This window comes from Osmerus mordax, chromosome 15 (genome assembly GCF_038355195.1).
Source record: "Osmerus mordax isolate fOsmMor3 chromosome 15, fOsmMor3.pri, whole genome shotgun sequence".
NCBI classification, from domain to species: Eukaryota; Metazoa; Chordata; class Actinopteri; order Osmeriformes; family Osmeridae; genus Osmerus; species Osmerus mordax.
The window spans coordinates 7,244,767-7,255,751 of NC_090064.1; the positions used below are offsets into that span (position 1 = coordinate 7,244,767).

The following is a 10,985-nucleotide window of genomic DNA, read 5'->3' on the forward strand; positions in this document are numbered from 1 at the left end:
TTCTTCCACTTGGTCTGGTTTGACAGGAATGCGTTTCTAGAATGCAATGGGAGATCAAATTTACAGGGTTCCTCAAAACCTTGTTCGGTTAGCCTCAAAACTGAAGATTTTAGGACTGGCACGTTGACTTATAAAATCTGAGGTCTTCGCACCGACCACAGTTCAGCAACACACGGCCGTGTTACCAGGCAGAATTACGAGATGGAAAAACAATCTTTTAATTAAGGTTAATCATGTTTTTAAATAAACGGCAGATGTAATAAAATAATGCTTTCCAAGTAATGACAGAATGCAAGAGAATAGGAACTACAATTGGAGATGCTTGGAAAACCAAGGTATTCAAGGCTTTATTTATAACGTACAATTTCTTCTTAAAAAGAACCGTATAACAGGTGACTGGTTTATAATGAGAGATATGGCAATAAATACAGAGGATGGAAGGGAGGGGGGGGGCGCTACAAGAACAGGAGGCAGGTCTTGACATGTCTAGCCCTATACAAATAGGCCTAAACAGAATCCTGTTAACTCGTTTGGTCATCTACTTCATACAAATAGGCATTAGAATTAACTCACTCAAAAGGGAAAATAATCTGGTGTCAGTGATTCAAAACCTTAAAAAAAAGAAAAAAAAAAAAAGGCTGGTGAGATGAGAGTAATTGGTCCACACACTTCACCGACGTTCTGCATATATAAAAATATGTTTTGTTTTTTTAAGGGTATTTAAACGATAGTGAACCTTTAAGACTTGTACGTAAGAATTCATTTAAAATGGGATACATTGTTGGGTAAAAACACATAAAAGTGGGGTTGTAGCATTGAGTAGATGCTACAAAGTTGGTCAAAAATTAATCTCTACTTCACAGTGTACCATACTTCAAAAACACTTAAAACAGTAGATAAAAAAAAAGGAATGTTCTCAAACAAAAACCAAGATCATTCTCCAACATAATCTCACCCGTTCTATGATTAACTACAACCCATGAAACCATTGGCGATCAAATCGAAGAGTTAGGGAGGTGAAGGAGCAAATGTAACATTTCTCTTTTTACGCATCAATAAAACAAAAAAGGATAGCGAGGATAGCAAAAGACTTGCTCTGTTGTTTTTCCAGATAAAAATAAAACAAGTTAATACTGCTCCGACTAGCGGTTGAGTAGCGAATCGGCCCTGGCACTAGTAGTCGATGCCTTGGTCGTTGTAATGGGTGCTGTAGTCGTCCTGGTAACTGCCTTGGTACTCCTCTTCCTGGATCTCGGCCTGATAGTCACTGTCGCTGATCTCGGAGCCGTTGGGGCCCGTGCCCTGGCTACCGTTGGCGTGGATGACGGGCTCTGTCGGGGTGGCACAGTACTTGGGGTCGTACACCTGGCGGCCCAGGCCGTACACGCTCATGCCCTTCTGGGACGCCACCTTGTTGGTGCCCATCTGGAGGGAGATGGTGGAGTTATCCACTGACTGCCCGGCTGCCTTCTGGTCAAAGATGTCCCGACGGGTGCCCGGGGCTGACATGCCAGCCTGGAGGATGGAGGGCAGGAGGGAACAAGGGAGAGGGAAGGAGGAGGGGATAGAAGAAAGAAGGATGGGAGGGAGAGAAGGATGATGGGAAGGAGGGAGGGAGAGGACGAGAGCTTACATTTAGAGGTCTTGTGAGGAACAGAGACACGTGCCCCAGCATCAGTCAAGTTTAAATTGTAGAGAAAACCGTGACCTAGATTTTAAAAATGTTACTAGAAACATCCCAAGAAATGCAAACAAAAACAGCTCCAAACATCGCTCGTTTTCCCAACTTTACTCTCGATGAAGCCGTTTACTGACTGGCTATGGACATCAAACAGGACACTGCCTCTACACGACTGTTGACCTCATCGGTTTTTAGTCTACCTGGCTGGCTCCTTTGTTGGTTCCCATTTGAAGACTGATGGTGGTCTGGTCGTAGGGCTTGTCTGTCTGGGTCTTTGGGTCGTAAAGATGTCTCCTAGTCCCGTAAGCAGTCATACCAGCCTGGCTTGCACACTTGTTGGTCCCCATCTGAATAAAAACACAGCCATTACCACAAGTCCCTCCTACAAGAGCGTTTTTTTTTTTAATGATGATGGTGACTGCTGGGACCATCGTTGTCACGCATTACCTGTAGTCCAATCACACACTGGCCAGCTTTAATCTTATCGTCATCAAAGTGCCGTGTCTGCTTGTCTGCGTATTTGACCCCGATGTCGATCTTTGAGTCCATGCCTTTGGTCTTGCCCTGTGAAGTGGGAGAAAACTTGAAACATTCTAAACGGAGAACCATTACGACCACCCATAGCAGGGAGTTTTTTTTTAATTCACCGTTTCATCCAAAGACTACAAGTACCAGAATCATTGAAACGTGAGGCGGCCTACTCACCATGCTGGCCAGGGCGAGCAGTGTGGTCTGGACTTGAGTCATGTTCCCACTTTCAAACAGGTCATTGGCCTCAAAGATGTCATTTGGCTTCAGGCCAAAGGCCAGGATAGCTTTGATGAAATTCCCCAGATTTTCCAACTGGAAGAAAAAGAGAGAGGTGGGGATTGGAGTCCGTCCACCAGGAAGTCCAAACGTAACGCAATAAAAGGCAGTGTTGTTGGTGAGAGAGAGCCACATGAATAACCCTACTTATTCTCATGGCTTGACAGGCTGCAGCAGGAAATGAATGAGGAGGCGAACGCCTCATTTGGAGTTCTTTGTGCTTTCTATTCAGATGGATATTATAGCCCCGGAAGGGTGTGAACACCTCTCCCTGGGTTGGTGTCAGAGATCCGTTTTACCTTGTGCCAATTCAGCTGTGACTGGTTGATCTTCCTTATTGACCCCGGCTGCAGTTTGTTAATCAGCCTACGAGAGAGAGACAGTGTGATCAAGTACACTGCACCACAAATGAATACGTAAAAAGAATGTAATCATCCAGCCTTTCCATTTACATCTGAACCCTGCAAAATAAACAAATACACACGCGTACATAAACACACAGAGAATTTTTCTCTTTCTGGTCACTTTCGTTTTCTCATAACAGGCAGAGACAGGAATAACTATCATGTTCAAAGTCTTCATCAGCATTTACAGCACACTTGCAGAGCTCAGCATGTAGTGTGCACGCACACACACACACACCTCTGCAATATCAAGGTCAGTCTCCTGGGAACACAGACACACACTTACTCGCACAGAATGACTCCGTCCTTCAGGCCCTTCTGGAAGCTGTCTCCGATAGCCATCCCCGTCACCTCTTCTATCCAGAACCTCAGCTCCTCCTCCTTCTGCATGTCATACTTCTGAGCGATCTGAGAACATACCGGAACATCCGTCAAACTCCACCCGAAACCAGAGGTGTAGGTTTGTTTTCAAATGTGGGTGGGACAACTTATTTATTTTTTAATAAACTGAGGATGCGACCATTAAATATAATTCATATTTAGTATATAAAGTGTGTTTGTTTGTGTGGGGGGGGGGGATTTGCCACATTTCCATTGTTGTGAGTCTCCTTTGATCTACATCGGCAGCATAGTTTAACTTAATATCCTCAGGATGGTTTCCAACCAGTTATACAAGGTAGGCCTTAGCTGTCAGTAAGAGGGTTTCAATCACCTAGTAATTCATGGATCAGAAAAGTGAGTTAAAACAAAGAGTCGGAGAGATCAAAACGTTGACAGTCTTGAACAGACTGACGGCTGTGCCTTTGGATTTCTTCAATGTCCCGCGGGTTGCATGCCCTTTGTGCCTCCTGTGATGAGAACTGGCCACAGCAATCCAATAACAAACTTCCCCTTTGGTGAGTCAACCTTCATATTCCCACATAGCTTTGAATTAGTCTACCATGTGAGATAGTCACAGGAACAACTGGGGTTCCTCAGGGAACACACTCAAACAGGGGACAGACTCAAAAACTCTTCAGCGATGAAACAATTACAGCAGTCAAAGACAACCATGCAGAGCAAGCAGTCGTGGCCTTTGAACTTTACATCTTCTACCCCTACTAAGTAAGGGCTTTAGATGATTTGATTGTCTTTGTAGAGATCATTATGCTGTAGGACTGTAGTTTACTGTTCATAAATCTAAGAGACCCAGACAATACAGGAGCAGTTCTCCAGAAAGGCTATACTGCCCGAAGCGGGATAATCATTTCCTAGAACACATAAACCAGCAGAGTACAGTACAGTTCCAGTTATCAGTGATACAGTTGTTAAACAGATCTATTCTTGTCTGGCAAACGACAACAAGGGCAGCCTATGTCTTCAGGGTCAGTGATGTACTGCAGATGTGATACTCCCTACCTCATGGAGACGCTAAGTGGAAGCAGGTGTGAATATGAAGCTGTCTGAGCATCATGTTAGATTGTGTCCACATTCTTTGGCCTATTTCTATTCATGACCTGCAAGATCCTTGGTCAAATACAGGAAGTTAGACACCTTTAAAATCACAGCCCAATCCTGTCGACAGGCTTCCGTTTCTACGGTGACCTGGTTGTAGACAGCACGGCCTTGGAAATGTTAAATGGAGTAAGAAATGTCTTATTGTGTCATTACCACATATTATTTATGTGATGGTCTTAAAACAAAACGCCTGCCATGCGTTGTAAGTGAGAAAGGTGTCTCAATACACACTTCAACATTGATTGCTCTAAGCCTACACAAGAAGACACAGTAACGCTGTCTTATAAACGACACAACATCCTCTGCATGGACACCAAATGGTCTTGCACAATATTACTAATCTTTCCCCCCCCCCTCCCCTATGCTTGTCAGAGGATGCTGTATATCTCACGTGTGACTGGCGATTAAGCAGCTGTGGATGGCCGTTAGCTCATCCACTGTAAACAGCTCTGCAGAACAGGCCAAGCAGTGTAAACACGGCATCTTTCACAACCATCACAGACACCCGTTCTCATCCACAGTGGAACAAACTCAACTCTATTGCCTACTCTGTCAGGAAGGGAAGATCCTTAACATCTGGCCTCTAACTCTTGTCACTACAGTCCACTCTGTTTGGCTGTTTCATAACCCTGTTAAATGTGGCCTAGTTTCTTAGTCAATATATTAGCCACGTAGCATTTAGTATTGTACTGACCGGGTGACTAGGCCCACTCATAAAGAAACACACATGGGTAATGACAGCGCTTCAGAGCCTCAATGCGAGACTAAAAGCTCAAGGCCCATAAAGATGTAGTCTACTACTATTCCCTTTTCAGCGAAGAAGGGCTCGTCTTAGTTTAAAGGGAGTCAAATCACACACCCCCACACTAAAGCCTGTCAGCTGGAATGTAAAGGCAGAGTCACCAGTAAAAGGGTCCCTCTGAAGGAGTGTGTCCATTTCTATCTGTGCAATTTGAGGTCAGGATCCATGTGGGTTTTCACAGACAAAAGGACAAATCTGAAGTTAAATCCAAACAGCCCTCATCTTGTAAATAAGGAAAAGAAACATGGTGTTTGGGATCCAAATGATGACTCAACGGAAGTTCTGGGTGAACTTCTTCATGCGTAGCGGGCAAGCTTGAAAAGCACTATCATTTAGGAATTAATCAGAGGCCTCTTCTGCAGCTACTGCAAGAGACCTTCAGCTGTGAGAAACCACCCCTGCAGAAAACCTTCGGCTGATTAGAGAGGAGAGATTTCGCTCGCTCTCCTCACCTCTCCCGGCAGTGATTCAGGGAAGACTGCCAAGTGCTGTCCCGGAAAGGGATCCAGTTCTCCTCCTCTTCGTGAAGTTGTTAAAGTGAGCTTCAGGAGGAAAAATCTGGAAAGCAATGGATAAGTAAACCCCAGTGGAATTAAACCCCAGACAATCCCCTCCCCAGAACAAACTGAAACACATCTGGACAAAAGGCGTTTGAGAGAACAGGGCCTAAAGTGTAACTACATTCGAAGCTAAACTACACAACTGTCCTGAGGCACATTTTCAAATCAATACCACATGAAGAATGCGGTATCCTTTCAAGTTTCCCCATTTAAAAAACCAAACCAAAAGAAGTTGTATTTAGCACCATCAGTTATGTTGGCTTCATGTGTAAGACAATGTCCCTGAAGCAACCTCTTGAAACTGGATCAACATATTAAACTGACTGTTGGAACAAAATCCAACTCATGTCGATGAACCATTTGCTCAAATCATACACATGACCAGGTATTGAACCAAACCTGAACAAATATTCCAGCTGGTACTCATTAATATTTAACTACCCGTTAGTCCTGAACAAACCACAACGTGAATTAAGTGACCAATGGTAAAGGCTAATGCATTTTTAACAAGGAATATCGAGTTATATCATATCTCGAGTAAGATTTGGCATTAAAACAAAACTAAATTAGAAAGAGGAGGTCGAAATGAAGATCCCTCTACGAAATTTAAATGATCAACCAAATTAGACACACTGTAATAAAGGATGAAAACAACCTTTCCTGTTCATCCAAACCTGGCAAACCGTGGCATTGCCATGACGACGCGCTGTGGCGTAACCGGGGGAAAATACCCACAGTCAGGACATTGCAGAGTAACATTACAACCCTCATCTGTGAGAGCATGGCAGTAAAAACAACAGCAAAATATCCACTTCAGATACCTGTGGTTACGGCTATGACCACCTCTGGGTCTACCCTTGTTCTGGTCGACCCACAGTCCACCAGTGGCCTGTTCCATAAAGCGAGTTTTGCCGAATAAACAAGGCTTATGGGAGTTACTTTCCCTGACACAAGCCTGTATTATTTGATAAATATGCTTTAAGGAACAGGCCCCAGCACTTCGATATGTCCTGCTTTCCATCAACAAGAGAATCACAGGACAGGAGGGGAGATATGAACAGTCCCAGTCGTCACCAGCAAAGTATCAGAAGCTATCTGCAAAACAGCCACTAACCTTTCAGCAGGGAAAGGTTAGTGGCTCATTTAAGCATAGAAAGGACAACATCCAGACTGATTCAACTGAACACATTTCTATAATTTGTTTTAATAATACAAAGGTTGAACAAAATCAATTAAACAAGGCAACACATTAGTAGTTTGGTTGAAAACCACCAGGACTAAATGTTGTATTGGGTTATGCATGGTTGGACCGCAAAAACCAAAATGACCAGCATTTAAATCTCGAGGTGACAGACCTTTTACATCCTGTTATCTGGGTCCATGGAACTCAGCTTATAAAAAAAAAGGAATCTATTATTTACTACACAATTCATATCTCAAAAAAGGGAGATCATTAGGTAAACCTAAAATAAATTAAGGAGTTTCCTACTGTTCCATTTATGAACTGAAAACACTGCACCAACACACCAGAGACAAATACAATTACACTTGTATTTTTTAATTCTTAAAAAAAAATATATATATATCAGCCATCGACTCACCCACCAAAGACAAACCACTCGGTAATGGTGACAAACTAAACAAGTCTAATTAATTAGGCCTAATATGGTGGCTCCATCTCTTTCTGAAATTGACTTAGGTCAATTTTCTAACGACACAGGGTCAAAGCAATTTGGGAGAAAATTCAATTTGAAACAAGGTTTGAAATACAATAATATAATTCCAGTTAGTAATTATTGGGGCTATATCCATTACAGGTGCTCATGATTGACTAATACTTGTGGATTTCTCTAAATCTTCCATCCAATGCTAAAGCAAGAAGATAGAATTCCTATGAGCAGTCAGTTTGAGAGTATTTGAATGCAGTCATGGCATTCTGAATCAACACTTTCAGGCCAAACAAGACACTAGATCCAGCTACGCATCTAGCAATACTAGAAGAGGAAACAAACCTAATTAAATGAATGAGTAATCTTACAGTACATGACCCGTACTGTCCTGATGAAAAGATATGTTTTGAGGCTCAGGGTGAATCCTGTCTTTGTTGTAAACATCAGAGAAGTTACGGACAAGGAAATGCATCAGTCAAACATTTAGCAACACCAACGTGAAACTGGCACCCAAGAATCCGATCTGACTGGAATGTCTGTGTTTCACACACATCTACAGGTGTAAACATTCTGCTGTTCCTTGGAATCCAATGCAACCAACTTCACCTTGGCCAAAATGGACGAATAGATCATGTTAGGAAACAGTCAAGAGTGCAGATGACTGACAGTTGCTGGTCATCTTAAAGTGGTTAACAAGTATCTACATCTGAAAGGAAGCTGCTTTCCATTACTCTTGTCAGAAACCACTGAATTTATAATCACCAGGCTGCCAATACAGCCTGTGGCTTGGCAATCATTCTGGAAAATAGCTGAGAGCACACAAACATTGGAAGCAGAGCTAATATTTGAATTTTTCATATTTCTGTGGCTCAGTGCAGAACAAGCAGATCAGTCTGACCTCGCTATGGCATATTACCTCACAGAGGCCTTCTCATACTAAAACCGTGAGGAAAAATACAAAAGTAAACGAGAACCTTTCAAACAGGACTGGAACAGCTCCAAGAACAGGAGATATGACCCACTAACTTCACAGCTTGAATCACTGACTGACTGGACTTGAGAGCAAACCATCAGTTCTCTGAGGACAGACTGGGTTGCCCAACTGCAGACAAAAAGGCGAAATGGCTACATTTGAACTATCCATGACTGGATATGTGTGGACTAGAGGAAAGAAATGGTCTGAAATCTTGTGAAGGAGACCTGGTATGGATGGAAAGCAGGGAGAAAGGGAGGGTATGCTCCAGGTGTCAGGGACACACAGACCTCTGGAGGGGGGGACGGGGACGGGGGGGGGGGGGACTTACATTGAGAATTCTAGGCATCTCTGCTATGCAGTTTGGAACAGCATGGTGCAAATGTCACACATTAAATAAATCTGCCACATGTTTTAACTTCAGTTTCCTGAATATCTTGACAAATTCAGTTCAGAGACTTATTGTCACAGGAGTCCTGTTGTTAAAAGTGACAAATGTCAAATGAAAGGTTAATGTTTAAAAATGCCTATACCATAAAAAAAATCCATCAAAACACCTTTAACTGATTACGAGTTTTATGGTTTTCATTTGACCAATTTGTTTATAAATTCTAAGTGAGACTGGGCATTGTAAACAACAACAACAAACTGTAAACAAGGCATGACGTCAATTGCTAATTTGGGGTAAAACGCCATGCGGTCACTGGTCACAGACCATTTAAAATTATCCTGGCAGCAAACTTTTTTTCAAATGGGCAGCAATGATCACATGAGTTTCCATCGAAGGGGAGTCCGTTTACAGCCGATGATAACCTTATCACGTTGTCTCCCCAAACCCACCCAGAAAGGTGTTTGTATTTTGCTTCCAACCACATCCACGTTTTTTTCAAGAACGTCTGTACAGTTTTGTTGCATACAGGCATTTTCCTTTTAAACTTTCAAACATGCTTGCTGTTGATTCGACGCAATGGACATTCATCTTTCCTCAATAAAGCCAAAATCTAAAAGTGGGGGACAAGCGTCCTCAAGCGGGCTCCTCCCAGCTGTACGAACAATGGGTTGGACTTGGCTTTCATTTAATCTACTTTTTCCTTTCTCTTCAGAATATTATAGAATACAATAATCTAAAACTCTATGAACATAACAAAATCTGCGTCGTTTATTTGACTTTGAATCGCGGGTTTCAGTTCATTGCAGTTCTCAACCTATCGGCTAGAAAAAAGTCAGTCTCCGGACTTGGCTGCAGCCTACAAATTGTGTTTTAAAGGAGTGTAGGCTATATAGTTAATCAGAACAAAAGTTTGAGGAATAGTAAAAACAACATCTGCGTCTCTTCAAGTTAAGAAAAAAAAACTTTCGGAGTGGGCAATTTAACGAAATATCATAAGTCTTTCAAGAAATTGCCAATAGAGAAACCTGGACAGAATCACATCTGATGTGACACCGAATAGCCCCTATACTTCGCCTTGTACAGTCTTAACTAATTTGCAACATTAAACCAAACAAAAATCAAACTGCTCTCACAACAATGAACTTGATTGCTGCTCGCAATTAACTTGGACGTGATTGATAGTGTACATTATACATGTTTAACATTAAAAACAACACATTCTTAAACAATGGGCTAGTATACTCACTTTACTTTTCACCTCAGCCGATAATCCGTAGGCAGGTCCCTTATTGAATTGAGTCATTTTGCGTTTTCAAATTAAAACCAGTCAATCCAAATGAAGCTACAGTGTAGCAAAAATAAATCCTGAGTAAGATTGTTTCAGACAAGTTTTCTGTATGGTTCCTTTTCAGACAGTCCAAATGGGAGTTAAAATCCGTGCGTGTGTGTGAGAGAAGGTACGAGAGGGCAGTGGCGATGCGAGCTCGGAAACTTCTCGCTTCACTTCCCAATTTTTGTGCAGAAAAAAAAATGCAAGACGATTGAGCCTTTTGAACCAATCAGAAGCGCCGGTTTCACATTCCCTGTCTCCATTCTCCCCTTTATGCCTATATCTGGACTATAGTTAAATAAATTATTACAACACCAATCTGGTATTTAATTCATTATATTTAAGAGTAAAAAAATCACGACTACATTAATATCATCAGAGAATGCAGACAGGTTGAACTCCTGTTTATGAGTCTGAATGAATCAGAACTGGGCCATGTGCCAAGTATTTTATAGGTGTAATAAATTGGTCCGTGAATATGATGCACACACTAAAGGTGCAGTCCGCAGTGGTGTCTATTGTCTCCTTGGCCCCCAATCCCATGTTAACGTGGAGTGAGAGGAAGCACAATAAACTACAGAGAATTTACTTTGTTAGCGGTTCCTTCTTCTACTGTATACCCACACAGTTAATTGTAGCTACAGTGCCCATTGTGAGTCTTAGATTGTTTTTAGAAGCAGATTATCGTTGGCTTCAAAAGTTTAAAACTAGCCTCAGGTCATGCTGTTTCCAGGTGATATTAATCACTCATACGTTATGTCAGCTTGTTAGAAAGGTTCAGTCAGCAAGGATAGCATGATTAATATTCTTGTGTGTGTACGTTTGTGCGTGTGTGCGCGTCATGGGAGCGCTTTACGAGCCCTCGTCAAG

The 10,985-nt window shown here is 42.2% G+C and overlaps 1 protein-coding gene across 1 annotated transcript; it reads right to left on the reverse strand.

Annotated features, from left to right (window-relative positions):
* Positions 1-312: 312 nt before the first annotated feature.
* Positions 313-10,241, reverse strand: cnn3a (calponin 3, acidic a). The gene is made up of 7 exons (XM_067252006.1): positions 10,032-10,241; positions 3,179-3,300; positions 2,788-2,854; positions 2,387-2,524; positions 2,129-2,245; positions 1,882-2,028; positions 313-1,515 (listed from the first exon to the last, which is right to left on the reverse strand). Exons 1-7 carry the CDS (start codon positions 10,086-10,088, stop codon positions 1,174-1,176), a joined length of 990 nt encoding a protein of 329 aa, XP_067108107.1. The 5' UTR covers positions 10,089-10,241; the 3' UTR covers positions 313-1,173.
* Between the last annotated feature and the right edge of the window lie 744 nt (positions 10,242-10,985).